Source organism: Coregonus lavaretus, assembly GCF_964263955.1.
Source record: "Coregonus lavaretus genome assembly, contig: HAP1_SCAFFOLD_601, whole genome shotgun sequence".
NCBI classification, from domain to species: Eukaryota; Metazoa; Chordata; class Actinopteri; order Salmoniformes; family Salmonidae; genus Coregonus; species Coregonus lavaretus.
In genome coordinates this window covers 203,308-229,504 of record NW_028165085.1, presented here as the reverse complement: position 1 = coordinate 229,504, position 26,197 = coordinate 203,308, and the positions used below count along the sequence as shown (strand labels likewise).

The following is a 26,197-nucleotide window of genomic DNA, read 5'->3' as shown; positions in this document are numbered from 1 at the left end:
AGACTCCTGAACAGCTAATCATGGCTACCCGGACTATTTGCACTGCCCCCCCCCCCCCACCCCATCCTTTTACGCTGCTGCTACTCTGTTAATTATTTATGCATAGTCACTTTAACTCTGCCCACATGTACATATTACTTCAACTACCTCAACTAGCCGGTGCCCCCGCACATTGACTCTGCACCGGTACCCCCCTGTATATATAGCCTCCCAACTGTTATTTTATTTTACTTCTGATATTTTTTTCTCAACACTTTTTTTGTTGTTGTTTTATTTTTACTTTTTTGTTAAAAATAAATGCACTGTTGGTTAAGGGCTGTAAGTAAGCATTTCACTGTAATGTCTGCACCTGTTGTATTCGGCGCAGGTGGCCAATAAAATTTGATTTGATTTGATTTGATTTACTACCACAGATGATTAGGGGAACTGCATGACTGTATTTTAGGTCATTTCTTTAGCTCCTAATAGTTGCTCCTACTTATGGACAGATCTAGTATCAGCTTACTTAGTTAGGGGTTAAATGCAACTGACCTTTATTGTAGGCTACAGATGCGCATTGAGCGTGGGAAATGCGCTCTACAAATTACATATAATATTATTATTATTTTATTACATCATGGCTAACTATCCAGTCACGGTAATGTTGTAATTTCTTTCTTTAAAAAAAAAAAAAAAAAGGAAACGGAAATGACTAATGATACGGGAACCTACAAAATACTTAATGTTACCTACAATGTTGATGTCACATGTCTTACTCATGGAGAAATACAAACCAGCAACAGATGCCAACACTTGCAATATGGAAGATGATGAGTCACTTCTCTTTCACGTTTATCTCTTGCCCTTTGGAAAAATACAGAATTCTCAAATTCTATATAGGAAATATTCCATAGGAAATGTATTGCCCTAATAAAATAGCATACATGTTTAAACTTTTCTAACGTGTAAAACATAGGCATGAATGTAAACAAGCAAGCACGTATCCTCACTCCCCAGTCATCATAGCTCTCCACTTTCTCCACTCTCCATTTTAAAAACTACACAAGTAAACGCTCTGACGCAGTGAGAAGGCAACTTGATTCTTCTAGACTCTTTACTGTAACCAGCCAGTGTTCTTCCATGACGTCCAGGCAACCCTCCAGGAATATGGATGGCCTAACCTAGCCCACGGGGCGCGGCGTCACCATGGTAAAGAAAATCTTGGTCTATAAAGGAGACATTCTGGTTTATCTCCAAACATTATACATTTTTAGGTGGAAGAACGGAGCTGGTAGAGAACATTATACCATAAATGAACAATGGCGCCGACGAATGAGAGACATATGAACGGTATGTGGACTGCTATTTCACTTATTCCTGCATTATTACATGTTCATTAGGCTAATGCATGAGCATTTAATGGTATTGCAAATATATATTGACTATCATTAGTTATATCTTGAATTTAAAGATGTGCACATTTCGACAGTGTTTTGCTGGAGAATAGAAGTTGTCACAATGCCTTTAGAATGGACTTACGTCAGTGTACTATAATGTCACCCAGATCCCTCTATCTGGTCGGGTCAGGTGTTACCTGTTCACGCGTTGCTCAGCGCCCAGTTCTCCGGAAGATGGGCAGTGGGGAAAGCCGGAAGATGGGCAAGGTGTCTCTCTGCGGAGGTATTGAATAGAATAGACCTTTGCAAAATAAGTAGATACAATTTACACTTAATTGTTTGAAATGCGTAAAAAAAAAATATATATATATATATATCAGTAGCCTAACTTGCTATGTTGGGGAAAGAAAGAAAGATAAAGAAAGACCCGATCTGTCACAGAACTCATAGCAAGATAGTCGGAACCAACTGTGCGCAGGAGCTGCAAGGTGCGCCACTAGCGCAGTAGCTAGCTGTCTCACGCAGGCATGGTTCCATGATGCAGGTTACTGGACAGCGTCTGTAGTCTCTGACCTAACAGCCGATATGTTGAACGATTGTATCAATTTAAATGTTAGAATGTTTTATTGCGTATAGACTAAATATCAGCTGAAACAAAACATGCCACCTATTGGATTCATTGCGTTATTCTGAACTGTAAATGCTAACAAAATGGCTGATATAATAGACTACTAAAGTTTAGGATTGATGAAATCCTCTACATGATGAAAATGCCCCAATAAAATTGCCTACATGCAGTAGGTTATAATTAGTATCAGGTAGATGACAGTTATCCTGTCGGTCATTATTGTCTGGGCGTGGCCCGAATGGCACCTTATTCACCATATAGTGCACTACTTTAGACCAGGTCCATTTGAATTGCAGCCCCAGTCAGCGGTCAGTCAAGAAAGAGCGGTTGACATTCTTTAACACCCTTAGCCAACCCGAGACGCCAATAAATAAGGGTAAGCTTACAGAATGCGTCACAGCTGAAATAAGGTTTGAGTTACAGGTTGTTTCCCAAATGGCACCATATTCCCTATGTAGTGCACTAATGACCAGAGCCCATGTTCAAAAGTAGTGCACAAGAATAGGGTGCCATTTGGGATGCAACTACAGTAGTGTTACAGCTGTATTAGATGTGGCAGTCTGACTAAAAGCGTCTGCTAAATGGCATATTATTATTATTATTATTATTATTATTATTATTATTATTACTATGATACGAGTCTGACACTGATGACATCTTGGCTATATAAGAAGTGTGATGTAAGCACATCGTCATGTATGATCAGAGACTCAACTGAGAGGGAAAAGTACTATCTTCTATGAGGAAGAGAGGTTTACAGGAAACATTACGGACACTTGTTTAGTCCTAAACCTGTGTGTACTCCTATTTCCCTGTCTCGATTGGCATGACAACAACCATGGGTGTTGGCAAGACGTCACAAACGTTATCTGGATCTTCAATCAGGCTAATATGGGACCAGATCTGGAACCAGGTTAATATGGGAGTAGATCTGGAACCAAGCTAATATGGGACCAGATCTGGAACCAGTCTAATATGGGACCAGATCTGGAACCAGGCTAATATGGGACCAGATCTGGAACCAGTCTAATATGGGACCAGATCTGGAACCAGTCTAATATGGGACCAGATCTGGAACCAGTCTAATATGGGACCAGATCTGGAACCAGGCTAATATGGGACCAGATCTGGAACCAGTCTAATATGGGACCAGATCTGGAACCAGGCTAATATGGGACCAGATCTGGAACCAGTCTAATATGGGACCAGATCTGGAACCAGTCTAATATGGGACCAGATCTGGAACCAGTCTAATATGGGACCAGATCTGGAACCAGTCTAATATGGGACCAGATCTGGAACCAGTCTAATATGGGACCAGATCTGGAACCAGTCTAATATGGGACCAGATCTGGAACCAGTCTAATATGGGACCAGATCTGGAACCAGTCTAATATGGGACCAGATCTGGAACCAGTCTAATATGGGAGTAGATCTGGAACCAGGCTAATATGGGACCAGATCTGGAACCAGGCTAATATGGGACCAGATCTGGAACCAGTCTAATATGGGACCAGATCTGGAACCAGTCTAATATGGGAGTAGATCTGGAACCAGGCTAATATGGGACCAGATCTGGAACCAGGCTAATATGGGACCAGATCTGGAACCAGGCTAATATGGGACCAGATCTGGAACCAGTCTAATATGGGAGTAGATCTGGAACCAGTCTAATATGGGAGTAGATCTGGAACCAGTCTAATATGGGAGTAGATCTGGAACCAGGCTAATATGGGAGTAGATCTGGAACCAGTCTAATATGGGACCAGATCTGGAACCAGTCTAATATGGGAGTAGATCTGGAACCAGGCTAATATGGGACCAGATCTGGAACCAGGCTAATATGGGACCAGATCTGGAACCAGTCTAATATGGGACCAGATCTGGAACCAAGCTAATATGGGACCAGATCTGGAACCAGGCTAATATGGGAGTAGATCTGGAACCAGGCTAATATGGGAGTAGATCTGGAACCAGGCAAATATGGGACCAGATATGGAACCAAGCTAATATGGGACCAGATCTGGAACCAGGCTAATATGGGACCAGATCTGGAACCAGTCTAATATGGGAGTAGATCTGGAACCAGTCTAATATGGGAGTAGATCTGGAACCAGTCTAATATGGGACCAGATCTGGAACCAGTCTAATATGGGAGTAGATCTGGAACCAGTCTAATTTAGGACCAGATCTGGAACCAGCCATCTAACCTGTTGATATCTATCACTTTCTCTGACCCAGAGGCCCCTTTAGTCTGCAATGAAGTGCATTCAAGAAGAACTCTTGACAAAGTATTGACTGACACCAAAATGGTACGCAGCATCTGTAACATTCACGTTCTGCTACCATTTCTGTCCAGTCATCTACACATTCGTTCGATAAATCCAACGTATGCGCCACACAGAACGTACCGCAACTGCCTCTGCAACGCAATGCTGCAAGACAAACGCTGCGTTCCAAAACGCAACGACGTTATCGGTGTGATCGAGGCGTTAGCCTACCTGAACTTTCGCTATCAGTTGTGAAAGAACATGGAATTATTCATGTACCTGTTCAAATGTGTTCAACGTCTTACTGTGCATTTAAAAAAAAACAGCTCTTGACAAACTGTCTGTCAACTGTTCTTGACAATGTATTGACACCACCAGAGACCAGCAGAACTGTATTATCTGCCATTTTCTCTGACCCAGAAAGCCCTAGTCAGCTTTAGACAGGCTATGACTGTACCGTATGTACCTGTTCAAGTGTGTTGTCCAATCAAGTGCTTTTTTATCACCAGCTGTTGACAATGTATTGACACTACCGTGAACTGTTGAACCACCAGAGACCTCTAGTAAGGCCCCAGCAGGAGAGACCACCAGAACCATTTATGAACTGAGCTGTAAACTCTATCTGACCCTCTATCTGACCCCCAGAGACCTCTGGTATTGACATTACTGTCTGTTCTCTTCTACCCCCCAGAGACCTCTGGTATTGACATTACTGTCTGTTCTCTCCTACCCCCAGAGACCTCTAGTAAGGCCCCAGCGAGCCCTGCGGAGCCCAAGAGGAAGCGGCCCCCAGTGCTTGTGGATGGGGTGACTCTGAACGGCCCCACGCTGGACATCCGGGAAGCAGAGAGCTTCCTCAGAGACGCCATGCCCATCATCATGGAGGAGGCCGTCTGGAAGGCTACTGACGTCAAGGAGAAGGTAAACATCTCTTTTCCAATTCTTTTGCACACCACGCACTTCTAGCCCCAGGATGCATAAAGGAAAATTAGATCTGTTGTGAAGTATAGCAGAATATCTGTATGCTGGAGTTTATTTTTCAAACTATAGGAAATGGACCTGTATAAGAGTTTGTCAGGTAAATTGCTACCCGGACTATTTGCATTGACGTCGCTGCTACTTGCTGTTTAATATCAATGCGTAGTCACTTTACCCCTACCTACATGTACATATTACCTCATTTACCTGGACTAACCTGTACCCCGCACATTGGCTCGGTACCGGTACCCCTGTATATAACCTCCCTATTGATACTTTATTGTTGCTTCTTTATTTTTTACTTTAGTTTTATTTAGTAAATATTTTCTTAACTCTTATTTTTCTTAAAACTCCATTGTTGGAGAAAGGGCTTGTAAGTAAGCATTTCACGGTGAGGTCTACACCTGTTGTATTCTGCGCATGTGACAAATACCGTTTTGATTTGATTTATATACTGTATATATGTTCTTTACGGATGGTGAATAGGCCAAGGTAGTTTGTCTGACGTCAAGGGTAAGGTAACTAGCTAGCCTGTTAGCCCTATTGACTTACTATGGGCTTGCGATCTCCAACACTACAGTGGGTATTGTAGGTAGGTAAACATGCCAAAAATTAATACAGCATGTATTCATTAACGTATCAAGATAAAATATTGTAGTCAGGCAACACGTGACATGTGAATAGTCAACATTTCATTCCAAAGTCGGGAGTGTATTTCCTCTCGCTTCAGCTCAGAAATGTTGCGTAATTTTTAACGTGGTTGCGTCATATTTATGTGGATACTTTCCGTTGAAGCTTGCATCAATGCATGCTTCTAAATATGTACAAACGGAGTACGCATTCGGGAAGTGCCTTCCGTGCTCCGTTTGACAAACTTTGATTTGGACTCGTGCTCCGACCCTCCCGCGCTCTAATTTGCATGCTCGGAGCACGGTGGTATGCATTTTGAGAAACACCCGAAGTCTATTTCCTTCTCTCCCATATAACAGGTGTGCGAGTGGCGCTCTCCGGAGCAGCTGAAGGACCTATTAGATCTGGAGCTGAGGGAAGGAGGCGAGGCACACCCCCAGATACTGCAGCGCTGTCGGGATGCCATCCGATACAGTGTCAAGACCGGTAAGGACCCAGCTCAACCCTGACTTAAACTCTAACCCCCGGACCTCAGCCAAACCCTGACTCAAACCCCCCCCCCCCCCCCCCCCCCCCCATCCAAACCCTGACTTTCAAAACTCGGACTCTTTAAAATATACATTTACATTACATTTACATTTACCACTGAACTTCATCCCAAACTCTAACCCTCTAACTCTCCAGCCCAGAGTCTCTCTCAGTGTCAAGACTGGTAGGAAACAGCTCAACCCTAACCCCCATGCAGCCAATCCCTAACCTTCAAAACCCCCAGCCAAACCACAAATGTAAAACCCCTGTCAACCAGGTCTGTCAACCAACTAACCTTCAAACCCCCCAGTCAGCTACCATTACATCATTAACTAGCTAGACCCTAGTTAGCCACCCTCACTGTACTGCACTCACGCTAGCTACTGGATAATACAGGCTATAGCCATATCATGGCTAACTAGACCCGAAAGTTAGCTACCATTAGGGTAGGGTTACAGTTAGCTACCATTAGGGTAGGGTTAATGTTAGCTACCATTAGGGTAGGGTTAAAGTTAGCTACCATTAGGGTAGGGTTAATATTAGCTACCATTAGGGTAGGGTTAATGTTAGCTACCATTAGGGTAGGGTTAATGTTAGCTACCATTAGGGTAGGGTTAAAGTTAGCTACCATTAGGGTAGGGTTAATGTTAGCTACCATTAGGGTAGGGTTACTGTACTAAATGACCCTTACAGTCATGCGTGCATACATTTTACATATGGGTGGCCCTGGGAATCGAACCCACAATCCTGCCGTTGGAAAGCACCATGCTCTACCAACTGTACTCACGCTAGCTACACTAACTGATATCCTATCCAAGCTAGGTTGTAAACCATCAAGCTAGCGACAGCAGCTCCCACCCTTCCCCCAGCGCTGTCCTATCCAAGCTAGGTTGTAAACCATCAAGCTAGCGACAGTAGCCCATCCTTAATAACCCTCCCAGCCCCTTAAACCTCCCAGCCCCTGACATCTGAGCTGCTGTGTCCTGCACCAAGTGACCCCCACCTTGCCTGGTCCAGCCTGACCCCAAATACGATATGATGTACTTTAAATAGAAACAGTGGCACAGTAAACAGGGCTAGCTGGCACACTCCGCATCTCACGTATCAATTTATGTGTCAGGAATAGCAGTCGGTCGGGAATAGACTGAGAGATGTTGCTTGGTGCCAGTGGATGCAGCATAGTGCACGTTAAGCATCTCTGTTTACATATGTGACCGATAGGAGTTTGAATCCCAGGTTCTGCTGTGAATCCACAAGACTTTGCTAGCCTGTCGAGCTAAAGCCTTTACAGATGTTTGATCTTAATTTGATCACTCTTTTGTTGCTGAGAATCATTCTGCACTGCAGAAATGCAGATGAGCTTCATGATTTACATAAATTCAGTGAAAACCCACACTAACACACGGTTATATTAACATTATTCCACTTTTTATGTAGCCTAACTTTGGCTAGCTAAAAGCCTAACCACCGATCAAATCCTGTTGCTGCAGGCATATTTTGCTGCGACAATACGGGTCAAATTAAGATCTGTAGGTTCTGATTAGGGTTGCAAAATTCCAGTAACTTTCCCAACATTCCCAGCTTTTCCAGAAATCCTGGTTGGGAGTATCTGGATTTCTTGCTTATTCTCTCCTGATCCTGGGAATCTTCCGACCAGGGTAGGGTTAAAGTTAGCTACCATTAGGGTAGGGTTACAGTTAGCTACCATTAGGGTAGGGTTACAGTTAGCTACCATTAGGGTAGGGTTAATATTAGCTACCATTAGGGTAGGGTTAATATTAGCTACCATTAGGGTAGGGTTAAAGTTAGCTACCATTAGGGTAGGGTTAATGTTAGCTACCATTAGGGTAGGGTTACAGTTAGCTACCATTAGGGTAGGGTTAATATTAGCTACCATTAGGGTAGGGTTAAAGTTAGCTACCATTAGGGTAGGGTTAAAGTTACCGATATAAAGTAACCGATATCCTATCCAAGCTAGGTTGTAAACCATCAAGCTAGCGACAGTAGCTCCCACCCTTCCCCCAGCGCTGTCCTATCCAAGCTAGGTTGTAAACCAGGGGTGTCAAACTCATTTTAGCTCAGGGGCCACATGGAGGAAAATCTATTCCCAAGTGGGCCGGACCGGAAAAATCATGGTATATATAACTTAAAAACAACAACTTCAGATTGTTTTCTTTTTTTTAATACGATCAACATACAACATAAAGCTGGAGCCTGAGGACAGTGTGTCCAAAATAGTACAAGCACAACTTCACTATTAATCATAAAACACGTCAAGTTTATTTGAAAATTCTAAAGAAAAAGAACACACAAACACACAATGCCTCAGTGATTAACAGAACTGTTTCACAGATCACAGAACTATATCAGGGTGTCATTTCTCAGGCAGAAATGTAGATAAAAATAATGAAATCCTGTTCCCCAAACAAGTGCAAGAACCACAGAGTCAAGAATAGGTTAAATATACAAATAAAATAAAATAAATTAAAAACAATAGCACATCAACATAAAAACATATAAACATAAAGCTGGAGCCTGAGGACAGTGTCCAAAAGCACAACATCACTATTAATCATAAAACACCTCAAGTTATTTGAAAGTTCTGAGGACAAAGAACACACAAACACACAATGCCTCAGTGATTAACAGAACTGTTTCACAGATCACAGAACTATATCAGGGTGTCATTTCTCAGGCAGAAATGTAGATAAAAATAATGAAATCCTGTTCCCCAAACAAGTGCAAGAACCACAGAGTCAAGAATAGGTTAAATATACAAATAAAATAAAATCAATTAAAAACAATAGCACATCAACATAAAAACATATAAACATAAAGCTGGAGCCTGAGGACAGTGTCCAAAAGCACAACATCACTATTAATCATAAAACACCTCAAGTTTATTTGAAAGTTCTGAGGACAAAGAACACACAAACACACAATGCCTCAGTGATTAACAGAACTGTTTCACAGATCACAGAACTATATCAGGGTGTCATTTCTCAGGCAGAAATGTAGATAAAAATAATGAAATCCTGTTCCCCAAACAAGTGCAAGAACCACAGAGTCAAGAATAGGTTAAATATACAAATCAAATCAAATCAATTAAAAACAATAGCACATCAACATAAAAACATATAAACATAAAGCTGGAGCCTGAGGACAGTGTCCAAAAGCACAACATCACTATTAATCATAAAACACCTCAAGTTATTTGAAAGTTCTGAGGACAAAGAACACACAAACACACAATGCCTCAGTGATTCACAGAAGTATATCACAGATCACAGAACTATATCAGGGTGTCATTTCTCAGGCAGAAATGTAGATAAAAATAATGAAATCCTGTTCCCCAAACAAGTGCAAGAACCACAGAGTCAAGAATAGGTTAAATATACAAATAAAATAAAATCAATTAAAAACAATAGCACATCAACATAAAAACATATAAACATAAATCTGAAAGCGTTGCTCAAACTCCCGTAACAGTCCCGTTATTTTATCTTTGAACCGCTTCATGTCTGCCACATGTTGGGTCGCGCACACATTTTTCAGACAGGGGAAGTGAGCTGCATCACCACCGGCAAGTTGCGTCTCCCACAATGACAGCTTCAACTTGAAAGAACGTATGCTGTCATAATACTGCGTGACAACTTTGTTGCGCCCTTGCAGCTGTTTGTTCAAGTTATTCAGGTGCTCTGTAACATCCACCATAAATGCAAGGTCCTGCATCCATTCTGCGGAATGAAATTATAACACTGGTTTGCCCTTTTCTTCCATGAACTGTTCAATTTCTTCTCGTAAATCAAAGAAACGCCTCAGCACAGCACCTCGGCTTAACCATCTTACCTCAGTGTGGTATGGCAGGCCATAGATGTGGTCTTTCTCTCTGAGAAGGCTGTCAAACTGACGGTGATTCAGGCTTCTGGATCGGATGAAATTAACAGTTTGGATGACCACCTTCATGACGTTATCCATCTTTAATGACTTGCAACACAAAGCCTCCTGGTGCAAAATACAGTGAAAAGTCAAAAAATCACATCCTCCATTTGCAGATTGCACTTTCTCTCTGAACTTTGTCACAACGCCTGCTTTTTTCCCGATCATTGAGGGCGCACCATCTGTAGCCAGGCTGACAGCGCGGGACCAGTCCACTCCGACCCTGTCCAGCGCGCCGACGAGTGCGGTAAAAATATCAGCTGCTGTCGTTGTATCTGTCATCGGCACCAACTCCACAAACTCCTCGGTGACGGTCAATGTGTCATCAACTCCGCGGATGAAAATGGCCAGTTGTGCAACATCTGTAATGTCCGTGCTTTCATCAATTGCAACCGAAAACGCAATAAATGACTTTACTTTTTGCTTCAACTGGCTGCCAAATCCACTGAAAGATCGGAAATCCTGTCTGCAACTGTGTTTCTTGTCAGGCTGATATTTGCAAAAGCCTGCTGCTTTTCAGGGCACACAATCTCCGCTGCCTTCATCATGCATGTTTTTACAAATTCACCCTCACTAAATGGTTTTGAAGCCACTGCGATTTCATTAGCAATGAGGTAGCTAGCTTTCACTGCAGCGTCACTGATGTCTCGGCTGTGAGTAAACACAGACTGCTGTTTCTTCAGACCCGCCAACAGTTCATTCACCTTCTCTCATCTCCGCTGTCCTTGAAAGTTGTCATATTTGTCGGCATGAAGACTCACATAGTGGCGACGAAGGTTATATTCTTTCAGCACTGCAACATGCTCTGAACACACCAAACATACAGCTTTCCCATTCAATTCCGTGAATAAATAGGATGACCATTTTTCTTGGAACACTCTGCACTCTGCGTCCACTTTTCTCTTTTTTGACAGAGACATATTGGGGCAATGAGGGTGCCAAAGCACATAATGTTAAAAGTAGAAGCCGTAATAAATATTGCGGGGCAAAACAAAGTAGCTCATTGGCTGCACGTGCTTGACCTACTTGCTCTGCCCCGGTATAAACAGTTTGCTTGCTTAACACAATTGTTATTGCACCATCCAGTGGATGCAATTGGAACAGCAGTTTATTTTATTGAAAAATTGCAGCGCATTTTTATACTTTACAACATTTTTTAAATTATTATTATTATTATTTATTTTTTATCATCTCGCGGGCCGGATTAAACCCGTTTGCGGGCCTGATCCGGCCCGCGGGCCGGACGTTTGACACCCCTGTTGTAAACCATCAAGCTAGCGACAGCAGCTCCCACCCTTCCCCCAGCGCTGTCCTATCCAAGCTAGGTTGTAAACCATCAAGCTAGCGACAGCAGTTCCCACCCTCCCCCCAGCGCTGTCCTATCCAAGCTAGGTTGTAAACCATCAAGCTAGCGACAGCAGCTCCCACCCTTCCCCCAGCGCCGTCCTATCCAAGCTAGGTTGTAAACCATCAAGCTAGCGACAGTAGCCCATCCTTAATAACCCTCCCAGCCCCTTAAACCTCCCAGCCCCTGACATCTGAGCTGCTGTGTCCTGCACCAAGTGACCCCCACCTTGCCTGGTCCAGCCTGACCCCAAATACGATATGATGTACTTTATATAGAAACAGTGGCACAGTAAACAGGCCTAGCTGGCACACTCCGCATCTCACGTATCAATTTATGTGTCAGGAATAGCAGTCGGTCGGGAATAGACTGAGAAATGTTGCTTGGTGCCAGTGGATGCAGCATAGTGCACGTTAAGCATCTCTGTTTACATATGTGACCGATAGGAGTTTGAATCCCAGGTTCTGCTGTGAATCCACAAGACTTTGCTAGCCTGTCGAGCTAAAGCCTTTACAGATGTATGATCTTAATTTGATCACTCTTTTGTTGCTGAGAATCATTCTGCACTGCAGAAATGCAGATGAGCTTCATGATTTACATAAATTCAGTGAAAACCCACACTAACACACGGTTATATTGACATGGGAAAAAAACTGAATTTTGGAAAACTGGAAATTTTGGGAAAGTTACCAGAATTTTGCAACTCTACTTCTGATTGTATCAAACCATGTGTGTTTGTATGTGCAGGTCATCCTCACTTCTTCAACCAGCTCTATGCAGGCATGGACCCTTATTCACTAGTGGGCCGATTCATCACGGAAGCCATCAACCCCAGTCTGTGAGTATTACATCCTACCTACCTTCTACCATTCCATCCTACCATCCTACCATCCTACCATCCTACCATCCTACCATCTCGTATGATCTGAGTGTCTGTCAACATGTACTCATACTCACTGTGTAACTGTGCCTGACAAAGGGAGATCTCTTGAGATGATTACTGAAAAGATATCAATGACAACTATTCCGCTATTAATTTCAGAACTGTCCGCAGCTAGTTATTGATGATTGATTGGATAGTCATTTGTCTAGCTCAGGTGAGTCCAGGTGAGTCATTGACTGGACGTGTTGTTTGGCTCGGCAGGTACACATACGAGGTGGCTCCAGTGTTCCTGCTGACAGAGGAGGCGGTACTGAAGAAGATGATTGAGATCATTGGATGGCAGGAGGGAGGGGACGGCATCTTCAGCCCAGGTATGGAAACCACACAGACGGACATCTTCTTCTTCTTCTTCTTCTTCTTCTTCTTCTTCTTCTTCTTCTTCTTCTTCTTCTTCTTCTTCAATCTTCTTCTTCTTCTTCTTCTTCTTCTTCTTCTTCTTCTTCTTCTTACTGTGATTGAGAGATTGTCTGTGTGTTCTCCAGGTGGCTCTGTGTCCAACATGTATGCTGTGAACGTGGCCAGGTACCACCACTGTCCTGATGTCAAGGAGCTGGGTCTGTCTGCCTTGCCTAGACTGGTCATGTTTACATCTCAGGAGGTAGACACACACGCACGCACACACACACACACACACACACACACACACACACACCCACCCACACACACACACACACACACACACACACACACACACACACAGGGCAGGCCAACACCTGTTGTTTTTATAACACCATACAAAGCGACCGTTATGCAGCATACCCTATGCTTAACGTGACAGTTTGATAACGTGAGGGTTATCAAGTGTACATGATGTGAATCAGCACCGGTTGGTACCTTTCAAGAACGTCTGAAAGAGTCAACATGCCCAGGTATTACATCTGCCAAATGATTCCAATCACAAGCACTACCCAGTCCTAGGCTGCTCCATATCAGGAGTCTGTGGGTGTGACATCTACTCATAGTGGGTGTGGGTGTCTGCTCAGCTCTTGACGATAACGTATCACAACAACCACACAGCTATCAGGGAGTTTCTCAGCTCCAGCTGTTGCTCTGAAAGCTATTGACTAAATGGCTTTGTATTCCCTGTGTGTGTAGAACTATTAACACCATACGTATTATAATCCCTGTGTGTGTAGAACTATTAACACCATACGTATTATAATCCCTGTGTGTGTAGAACTATTAACACCATACGTATTATAATCCCTGTGTGTGTAGAACTATTAACACCATACGTATTATAATCCCTGTGTGTGTAGAACTATTAACACCATACGTATTATAATCCCTGTGTGTGTAGAACTATTAACACCATACGTATTATAATCCCTGTGTGTGTAGAACTATTAACACCATACGTATTATAATCCCTGTGTGTGTAGAACTATTAACACCATACGTATTATAATCCCTGTGTGTGTAGAACTATTAACACCATACGTATTATAATCCCTGTGTGTGTAGAACTATTAACACCATACGTATTATAATCCCTGTGTGTGTAGAACTATTAACACCATACGTATTATAATCCCTGTGTGTGTAGAACTATTAACACCATACGTATTATAATCCCTGTGTGTGTAGAACTATTAACACCATACGTATTATAATCCCTGTGTGTGTAGAACTATTAACACCATACGTATTATAATCCCTGTGTGTGTAGAACTATAAACACCATACGTATTATAATCCCTGTGTGTGTAGAACTATTAACACCATACGTATTATAATCCCTGTGTGTGTAGAACTATTAACACCATACGTATTATAATCCCTGTGTGTATAGAACTATTAACACCATACGTATTATAATCCTTGTGTGTGTAGAACTATTAACACCATACGTATTATAATCCCTGTGTGTGTAGAACTATTAACACCATACGTATTATAATCCCTGTGTGTGTAGAACTATTAACACCATACGTATTATAATCCCTGTGTGTGTAGAACTATTAACACCATACGTATTATAATCCCTGTGTGTGTAGAACTATTAACACCATACGTATTATAATCCCTGTGTGTGTAGAACTATTAACACCATACGTATTATAATCCCTGTGTGTGTAGAACTATTAACACCATACGTATTATAATCCCTGTGTGTGTAGAACTATTAACACCATACGTATTATAATCCCTGTGTGTGTAGAACTATTAACACCATACGTATTATAATCCCTGTGTGTGTAGAACTATTAACACCATACGTATTATAATCCCTGTGTGTGTAGAACTATTAACACCATACGTATTATAATCCTTGTGTGTGTAGAACTATTAACACCATACGTATTATAATCCCTGTGTGTGTAGAACTATTAACACCATACGTATTATAATCCCTGTGTGTGTAGAACTATTAACACCATACGTATTATAATCCCTGTGTGTGTAGAACTATTAACACCATACGTATTATAATCCCTGTGTGTGTAGAACTATTAACACCATACGTATTATAATCCCTGTGTGTGTAGAACTATTAACACCATACGTATTATAATCCCTGTGTGTGTAGAACTATTAACACCATACGTATTATAATCCTTGTGTGTGTAGAACTATTAACACCATACGTATTATAATCCCTGTGTGTGTAGAACTATTAACACCATACGTATTATAATCCCTGTGTGTGTAGAACTATTAACACCATACGTATTATAATCCTTGTGTGTGTAGAACTATTAACACCATACGTATTATAATCCCTGTGTGTGTAGAACTATTAACACCATACGTATTATAATCCCTGTGTGTGTAGAACTATTAACACCATACGTATTATAATCCCTGTGTGTGTAGAACTATTAACACCATACGTATTATAATCCCTGTGTGTGTAGAACTATTAACACCATACGTATTATAATCCCTGTGTGTGTAGAACTATTAACACCATACGTATTATAATCCCTGTGTGTGTAGAACTATTAACACCATACGTATTATAATCCCTGTGTGTGTAGAACTATTAACACCATACGTATTATAATCCCTGTGTGTGTAGAACTATTAACACCATACGTATTATAATCCCTGTGTGTGTAGAACTATTAACACCATACGTATTATAATCCCTGTGTGTGTAGAACTATTAACACCATACGTATTATAATCCCTGTGTGTGTGTAGAACTATTAACACCATACGTATTATAATCCCTGTGTGTGTAGAACTATTAACACCATACGTATTATAATCCCTGTGTGTGTAGAACTATTAACACCATACGTATTATAATCCCTGTGTGTGTAGAACTATTAACACCATACGTATTATAATCCCTGTGTGTGTAGAACTATTAACACCATACGTATTATAATCCCTGTGTGTGTAGAACTATTAACACCATACGTATTATAATCCCTGTGTGTGTAGAACTATTAACACCATACGTATTATAATCCCTGTGTGTGAAGAACTATTAACACCATACGTATTATAATCCCTGTGTGTGTAGAACTATTAACACCATACGTATTATAATCCCTGTGTGTGTAGAACTATTAACACCATACGTATTATAATCCCTGTGTGTGTAGAACTATTAACACCATACGTATTATAATCCATGTGTGTGTAGAACTATTAACACCATACGTATTATAATCCATGTGTGTGTAGAACTATTAACACCATACGTATTATAATCCCTGTGTGTGTAGAACTATTAACACCATACGTATTATAATCCCTGTGTGTGTAGAACTATTAACACCATACGTATTATAATCCCTGTGTGTGTAGAACTATTAACACCATACGTATTATAATCCCTGTGTGTGTAGAACTATTAACACCATACGTATTATAATCCCTGTGTGTGTAGAACTATTAACACCATACGTATTATAATCCCTGTGCGTGTAGAACTATTAACACCATACGTATTATAATCCCTGTGCGTGTAGAACTATTAACACCATACGTATTATAATCCCTGTGCGTGTAGAACTATTAACACCATACGTATTATAATCCCTGTGCGTGTAGAACTATTAACACCATACGTATTATAATCCCTGTGTGTGTAGAACTATTAACACCATACGTATTATAATCCCTGTGTGTGTAGAACTATTAACACCATACGTATTATAATCCCTGTGTGTGTAGAACTATTAACACCATACGTATTATAATCCCTGTGTGTGTAGAACTATTAACACCATACGTATTATAATCCCTGTGTGTGTAGAACTATTAACACCATACGTATTATAATCCCTGTGTGTGTAGAACTATTAACACCATACGTATTATAATCCCTGTGTGTGTAGAACTATTAACACCATACGTATTATAATCCCTGTGTGTGTAGAACTATTAACACCATACGTATTATAATCCCTGTGTGTGTAGAACTATTAACACCATACGTATTATAATCCCTGTGTGTGTAGAACTATTAACACCATACGTATTATAATCCCTGTGTGTGTAGAACTATTAACACCATACGTATTATAATCCCTGTGTGTGTAGAACTATTAACACCATACGTATTATAATCCCTGTGTGTGTAGAACTATTAACACCATACGTATTATAATCCCTGTGTGTGTAGAACTATTAACACCATACGTATTATAATCCCTGTGTGTGTAGAACTATTAACACCATACGTATTATAATCCCTGTGTGTGTAGAACTATTAACACCATACGTATTATAATCCCTGTGTGTGTAGAACTATTAACACCATACGTATTATAATGTGTGTGTAGAACTATTAACACCATACGTATTATAATCCCTGTGTGTGTAGAACTATTAACACCATACGTATTATAATCCCTGTGTGTGTAGAACTATTAACACCATACGTATTATAATCCCTGTGTGTGTAGAACTATTAACACCATACGTATTATAATCCCTGTGTGTGTAGAACTATTAACACCATACGTATTATAATCCCTGTGTGTGTAGAACTATTAACACCATACGTATTATAATCCCTGTGTGTGTAGAACTATTAACACCATACGTATTATAATCCCTGTGTGTGTAGAACTATTAACACCATACGTATTATAATCCCTGTGTGTGTAGAACTATTAACACCATACGTATTATAATCCCTGTGTGTGTAGAACTATTAACACCATACGTATTATAATCCCTGTGTGTGTAGAACTATTAACACCATACGTATTATAATCCCTGTGTGTGTAGAACTATTAACACCATACGTATTATAATCCCTGTGTGTGTAGAACTATTAACACCATACGTATTATAATCCCTGTGTGTGTAGAACTATTAACACCATACGTATTATAATCCCTGTGTGTGTAGAACTATTAACACCATACGTATTATAATCCCTGTGTGTGTAGAACTATTAACACCATACGTATTATAATCCCTGTGTGTGTAGAACTATTAACACCATACGTATTATAATCGTGTGTGTAGAACTATTAACACCATACGTATTATAATCCCTGTGTGTGTAGAACTATTAACACCATACGTATTATAATCCCTGTGTGTGTAGAACTATTAACACCATACGAATTATAATCCATGTGTGTGTAGAACTATTAACACCATACGTATTATAATCCCTGTGTGTGTAGAACTATTAACACCATACGAATTATAATCCATGTGTGTGTAGAACTATTAACACCATACGTATTATAATCCCTGTGTGTGTAGAACTATTAACACCATACGTATTATAATCCCTGTGTGTGTAGAACTATTAACACCATACGTATTATAATCCCTGTGTGTGTAGAACTATTAACACCATACGTATTATAATCCCTGTGTGTGTAGAACTATTAACACCATACGTATTATAATCCCTGTGTGTGTAGAACTATTAACACCATACGTATTATAATCCCTGTGTGTGTAGAACTATTAACACCATACGTATTATAATCCCTGTGTGTGTAGAACTATTAACACCATACGTATTATAATCCCTGTGTGTGTAGAACTATTAACACCATACGTATTATAATCCCTGTGTGTGTAGAACTATTAACACCATACGTATTATAATCCCTGTGTGTGTAGAACTATTAACACCATACGTATTATAATCCCTGTGTGTGTAGAACTATTAACACCATACGTATTATAATCCCTGTGTGTGTAGAACTATTAACACCATACGTATTATAATGTGTGTGTAGAACTATTAACACCATACGTATTATAATCCCTGTGTGTGTAGAACTATTAACACCATACGTATTATAATCCCTGTGTGTGTAGAACTATTAACACCATACGAATTATAATCCATGTGTGTGTAGAACTATTAACACCATACGTATTATAATCCCTGTGTGTGTAGAACTATTAACACCATACGAATTATAATCCATGTGTGTGTAGAACTATTAACACCATACGTATTATAATCCCTGTGTGTGTAGAACTATTAACACCATACGTATTATAATCCTTGTGTGTGTAGAACTATTAACACCATACGTATTATAATCCCTGTGTGTGTAGAACTATTAACACCATACGTATTATAATCCCTGTGTGTGTAGAACTATTAACACCATACGTATTATAATCCCTGTGTGTGTAGAACTATTAACACCATACGTATTATAATCCCTGTGTGTGTAGAACTATTAACACCATACGTATTATAATCCCTGTGTGTGTAGAACTATTAACACCATACGTATTATAATCCCTGTGTGTGTAGAACTATTAACACCATACGTATTATAATCCTTGTGTGTGTAGAACTATTAACACCATACGTATTATAATCCCTGTGTGTGTAGAACTATTAACACCATACGTATTATAATCCCTGTGTGTGTAGAACTATTAACACCATACGTATTATAATCCCTGTGTGTGTAGAACTATTAACACCATACGTATTATAATCCCTGTGTGTGTAGAACTATTAACACCATACGTATTATAATCCCTGTGTGTGTAGAACTATTAACACCATACGTATTATAATCCCTGTGTGTGTAGAACTATTAACACCATACGTATTATAATCCCTGTGTGTGTAGAACTATTAACACCATACGTATTATAATCCCTGTGTGTGTAGAACTATTAACACCATACGTATTATAATCCCTGTGTGTGTAGAACTATTAACACCATACGTATTATAATCCCTGTGTGTGTAGAACTATTAACACCATACGTATTATAATCCCTGTGTGTGTAGAACTATTAACACCATACGTATTATAATCCCTGTGTGTGTAGAACTATTAACACCATACGTATTATAATCCCTGTGTGTGTAGAACTATTAACACCATACGTATTATAATCCCTGTGTGTGTAGAACTATTAACACCATACGTATTATAATCCCTGTGTGTGTAGAACTATTAACACCATACGTATTATAATCCCTGTGTGTGTAGAACTATTAACACCATACGTATTATAATCCCTGTGTGTGTAGAACTATTAACACCATACGTATTATAATCCCTGTGTGTGTAGAACTATTAACACCATACGTATTATAATCCCTGTGTGTGTAGAACTATTAACACCATACGTATTATAATCCATGTGTGTGTAGAACTATTAACACCATACGTATTATAAACCCTGTGTGTGTAGGACCTTATTCTGGATCCTGTCCAGACGGGTCATTTTGTGGATGAACCAGTTCTCCCTCAGTGACACTTTTCTCTTCATTGTTATTTTCAGTGTCATTACTCTGTTGCCAAAGCAGCAGCTTTCCTGGGGATTGGCACCAACAATGTTTATGTGATCCCGTCAGATAAGAGGTATGCTGGTTACTGCTGGTTACCGCTGGTTACTGCTGGTTACTGCTGGTTACTGCTGGTTACTGCTGGTTACTGCTGGATACTGCTGGTTACTGCTGGTTACTGCTGGATACTGCTAGTTACTGCTGGATACTGCTGGTTACTGCTGGTTACCGCTGGTTACTGCTGGTTACTGCTGGTTACTGCTGGTTACTGCTACAGTTAACATGGTTACTTCCACCGTCCGCCCACCACACCAAACTACACGCTTCTGTTGTCACTGTCCACAATGACTGACCGGCGTCACCATGACGCCTGTCTCTTACTAATCCTCCTTCCTCGTTCTTTCTGTGTTGTTGTTTCTCAGAGGGAAGATGATTCCAGCTGAGTTTGAGAAACAAGTACAGAGAGCCAAAGATGAGGTGAGAAGGAGAACTATGAATGGAGTCAGCAGGGTTGTTTGGTGTCAGATATATTATGTAACATATTCTCTCCATATTATGGGAACTGCTGTTGATTATACCCATGGTTAGGGTTAGGGAACTTCTGTTGATTATACCCCTGGTTAGGGTTAGGGAACTGCTGTTGAATATACCCATGGTTAGGGTTAGGGAACTGCTGTTGATTATACCAATGGTTAGGGTTAGGGAACTGCTGTTGATTATACCCCTGGTTAGGGTTAGGGAACTGCTGTTGAATATACCCCTGGTTAGGGTTAGGGAACTGCTGTTGATTATACCCCTGGTTAGGGTTAGGGAACTGCTGTTGATTATACCCCTGGTTAGGGTTAGGGAACTGCTGTTGATTATACCCATGGTTAGGGTTAGGGAACTGCTGTTGATTATACCCATGGTTAGGGTTAGGGAACTGCTGTTGATTATACCCATGGTTAGGGTTAGGGAACTGCTGTTGATTATACCCCTGGTTAGGGTTAGGGAACTGCTGTTGAATATACCCCTGGTTAGGGTTAGGGAACTGCTGTTGATTATACCCATGGTTAGGGTTAGGGAACTGCTGTTGATTATACCCATGGTTAGGGTTAGGGAACTGCTGTTGATTATACCCATGGTTAGGGTTAGGGAACTGCTGTTGATTATACCCATGGTTAGGGTTAGGGAACTGCTGTTGAATATACCAATGGTTAGGGTTAGGGAACTGCTGTTGATTATACCCATGGTTAGGGTTAGGGAACTGCTGTTGAATATACCCCTGGTTAGGGTTAGGGAACTGCTGTTGATTATACCCCTGGTTAGGGTTAGGGAACTGCTGTTGATTATACCCCTGGTTAGGGTTAGGGAACTGCTGTTGATTATACCCCTGGTTAGGGTTAGGGAACTGCTGTTGATTATACCCCTGGTTAGGGTTAGGGAACTGCTGTTGAATATACCAATGGTTAGGGTTAGGGAACTGCTGTTGATTGTACCCATGGTTAGGGTTAGGGAACTGCTGTTGAATATACCAATGGTTAGGGTTAGGGAACTGCTGTTGATTATACCCATGGTTAGGGTTAGGGAACTGCTGTTGATTATACCCCTGGTTAGGGTTAGGGAACTGCTGTTGATTATACCCCTGGTTAGGGTTAGGGAACTGCTGTTGATTATACCCATGGTTAGGGTTAGGGAACTGCTGTTGATTATACCCCTGGTTAGGGTTAGGGAACTGCTGTTGATTATACCCCTGGTTAGGGTTAGGGAACTGCTGTTGATTATACCCATGGTTAGGGTTAGGGAACTGCTGTTGATTTTACCCATGGTTAGGGTTAGGGAACTGCTGTTGAATATACCCATGGTTAGGGTTAGGGAACTGCTGTTGAATATACCAATGGTTAGGGTTAGGGAACTGCTGTTGATTATACCCATGGTTAGGGTTAGGGAACTGCTGTTGATTATACCCCTGGTTAGGGTTAGGGAACTGCTGTTGATTATACCCATGGTTAGGGTTAGGGAACTGCTGTTGATTATACCCATGGTTAGGGTTAGGGAACTGCTGTTGATTTTACCCATGGTTAGGGTTAGGGAACTGCTGTTGAATATACCAATGGTTAGGGTTAGGGAACTGCTGTTGAATATACCAATGGTTAGGGTTAGGGAACTGCTGTTGATTATACCCATGGTTAGGGTTAGGGAACTGCTGTTGATTTTACCCATGGTTAGGGTTAGGGAACTGCTGTTGAATATACCCATGGTTAGGGTTAGGGAACTGCTGTTGAATATACCAATGGTTAGGGTTAGGGAACTGCTGTTGATTATACCCATGGTTAGGGTTAGGGAACTGCTGTTGATTATACCCCTGGTTAGGGTTAGGGAACTGCTGTTGATTATACCCATGGTTAGGGTTAGGGAACTGCTGTTGATTATACCCATGGTTAGGGTTAGGGAACTGCTGTTGATTTTACCCATGGTTAGGGTTAGGGAACTGCTGTTGAATATACCAATGGTTAGGGTTAGGGAACTGCTGTTGAATATACCAATGGTTAGGGTTAGGGAACTGCTGTTGATTATACCCATGGTTAGGGTTAGGGAACTGCTGTTGATTATACCCCTGGTTAGGGTTAGGGAACTGCTGTTGATTATACCCCTGGTTAGGGTTAGGGAACTGCTGTTGATTATGCCCATGGTTAGGGTTAGGGAACTGCTGTTGAATATACCAATGGTTAGGGTTAGGGAACTGCTGTTGAATATACCAATGGTTAGGGTTAGGGAACTGCTGTTGAATATACCAATGGTTAGGGTTAGGGAACTGCTGTTGAATATACCAATGGTTAGGGTTAGGGAACTGCTGTTGAATATACCAATGGTTAGGGTTAGGGAACTGCTGTTGATTATACCCATGGTTAGGGTTAGGGAACTGCTGTTGATTATACCCCTGGTTAGGGTTAGGGAACTGCTGTTGATTATACCCCTGGTTAGGGTTAGGGAACTGCTGTTGAATATACCCCTGGTTAGGGTTAGGGAACTGCTGTTGATTATACCCCTGGTTAGGGTTAGGGAACTGCTGTTGATTATACCCCTGGTTAGGGTTAGGGAACTGCTGTTGATTATACCCATGGTTAGGGTTAGGGAACTGCTGTTGAATATACCAATGGTTAGGGTTAGGGAACTGCTGTTGATTATACCCCTGGTTAGGGTTAGGGAACTGCTGTTGAATATACCAATGGTTAGGGTTAGGGAACTGCTGTTGATTATACCCCTGGTTAGGGTTAGGGTTATTTGGGTTTTGGAGTGACCCATATATGTTGTGTGTAGTGGTAGTAACCATGGTGTTGGAGTAATATTATATTGTTGTCCTCTGATGATGGTGTGGAGTATTAATGACCAGGGTGTTGGGAGTAATATCCCACTGGGCACACACATCAATTCAACGTCTATTCCATGTTGGTTTAATGACATTTCATTGATATGACGTGGAAACAACGTTGATTCAACCAGTGTGTGCCCAGTGGGATTATATCAGTTGTCCTGATGGCGTGTTGTTGTTGTTGTTGACAGGGAGCGTTGCCCTTCATGGTGAACGCCACAGCAGGAACAACAGTACTAGGGGCCTTCGACCCGCTGGAGGAGATAGCTGACATCTGTGAACGACACAATCTATGGATGCACGTAGATGTAAGTGGATCTTAATTAAAGCTCATTCATTCATTCATTCATTCATTTATCGATTTATCGATCCATCAATCCATTTGTCCATAGTTCATTAGTTTGTTTGTTCCATTAATCATTCACTCAATCACACTCTTCTCTGTCTGTTTGTCTGTCTGTTGTCTGTCCGTCCTGTAGGCATGTTGGGGAGGAGGAGCCCTGATGTCTAAGAAACACAGATACCTGCTACAGGGCATCCACAGGTAAGACAACAGGGATATCTGGAGGAGGTAGTACGACAACAGGGATATCTGGAGGAGGTAGTAAGACAACAGGGATATCTGGAGGAGGTAGTAAGACAACAGGGATATCTGGAGGAGGTAGTAAGACAACAGGGATATCTGGAGGAGGTAGTACGACAACAGGGATATCTGGAGGAGGTAGTAAGACAACAGGGATATCTGGAGGAGGTAGTAAGACAACAGGGATATCTGGAGGAGGTAGTAAGACAACAGGGATATCTGGAGGAGGTAGTAAGACAACAGGGATATCTGGAGGAGGTAGTAAGACAACATGGATATCTGGAGGAGGTAGTAAGACAACAGGGATATCTGGAGGAGGTAGTAAGACAACAGGGATATCTGGAGGAGGTAGTAAGACAACAGGGATATCTGGAGGAGGTAGTAAGACAACAGGGATAAACTGTTCATAATAGCACATGGTTTTAAAACAACTTTCTGTTGCTTTGATTTTTCTCTTAGAGCCAACTCAGTAGCATGGAATCCTCACAAGATGCTGATGGCTGGTCTACAGTGCTGTGCATTCATGGTTCGGGACAAAACGGTATGCTAAACACCAAGAGGGAGGGAGGGAGGGAGGGAGGGAGGGAGGGAGGGGTAGAAAAGGGTAGATACAGAGGGTGGGTTCAGCTTCATACATTACCATCCCACTGGAACTATGTCCTGTACAAACCCAGCTCTACCTTCAGCTTCATACATTACCATCCCATTGGAACTATGTCCTGTACCAACCCAGCTCTACCTTCAGCTTCATACATTACCATCCCACTGGAACTATGTCCTGTACAAACCCAGCTCTACCTTCAGCTTCATACATTACCATCCCACTGGAACTATGTCCTGTACCAACCCAGCTCTACCTTCAGCTTCATACATTACCATCCCACTGGAACTATGTCCTGTACCAACCCAGCTCTACCTTCAGCTTCATACATTACCATCCCACTGGAACTATGTCCTGTACAAACCCAGCTCTACCTTCAGCTTCATACATTACCATCCCACTGGAACTATGTCCTGTACAAACCCAGCTCTACCTTCAGCTTCATACATTACCATCCCACTGGAACTATGTCCTGTACCAACCCAGCTCTACCTTCAGCTTCATACATTACCATCCCACTGGAACTATGTCCTGTACCAACCCAGCTCTACCTTCAGCTTCATACATTACCATCCCACTGGAACTATGTCCTGTACAAACCCAGCTCTACCTTCAGCTTCATACATTACCATCCCACTGGAACTATGTCCTGTACAAACCCAGCTCTACCTTCAGCTTCATACATTACCATCCCACTGGAACTATGTCCTGTACCAACCCAGCTCTACCTTCAGCTTCATACATTACCATCCCACTGGAACTATGTCCTGTACCAACCCAGTTCTACCTTCAGCTTCATACATTACCATCCCACTGGAACTATGTCCTGTACAAACCCATCTCTATCTTCAGCTTCATACATTACCATCCCACTGGAACTATGTCCTGTACCAACCCAGCTCTACCTTCAGCTTCATACATTACCATCCCACTGGAACTATGTCCTGTACAAACCCAGCTCTACCTTCAGCTTCATACATTACCATCCCACTGGAACTATGTCCTGTACAAACCCAGCTCTACCTTCAGCTTCATACATTACCATCCCACTGGAACTATGTCTTGTACCAACCCAGCTCTACCTTCAGCTTCATACATTACCATCCCACTGGAACTATGTCCTGTACCAACCCAGCTCTACCTTCAGCTTCATACATTACCATACCACCAGAACTTAAAGTCAGACTAAATGAGTGCACATTTACCCTGCATGCAGTCTCACATTACCCCTACTCACCTTCCTGCTACTCCTCTTCCTCCTCTTCCTCCTCCTCCCCCTCCTCTTCCTCCTCTTCCTCCTCTTCCCCATCCTCCTCCTCCCCCTC

The 26,197-nt window shown here is 41.4% G+C and overlaps 1 protein-coding gene across 1 annotated transcript; it reads left to right on the top strand.

Annotated features, from left to right (window-relative positions):
• Positions 1–1,200: 1,200 nt before the first annotated feature.
• On the top strand, positions 1,201–24,821 carry LOC311116289 (acidic amino acid decarboxylase GADL1-like; the record flags this gene model as incomplete). Its single annotated transcript, XM_084191392.1, has 11 exons — positions 1,201–1,329; positions 5,011–5,195; positions 6,242–6,368; positions 12,442–12,532; positions 12,839–12,948; positions 13,120–13,235; positions 20,333–20,412; positions 20,759–20,813; positions 23,880–23,996; positions 24,168–24,232; positions 24,731–24,821. The coding sequence occupies exons 1-11, from the start codon at positions 1,299–1,301 to the stop codon at positions 24,819–24,821; spliced, it is 1,068 nt and encodes a 355-aa protein (XP_084047518.1). The 5' UTR covers positions 1,201–1,298.
• Between the last annotated feature and the right edge of the window lie 1,376 nt (positions 24,822–26,197).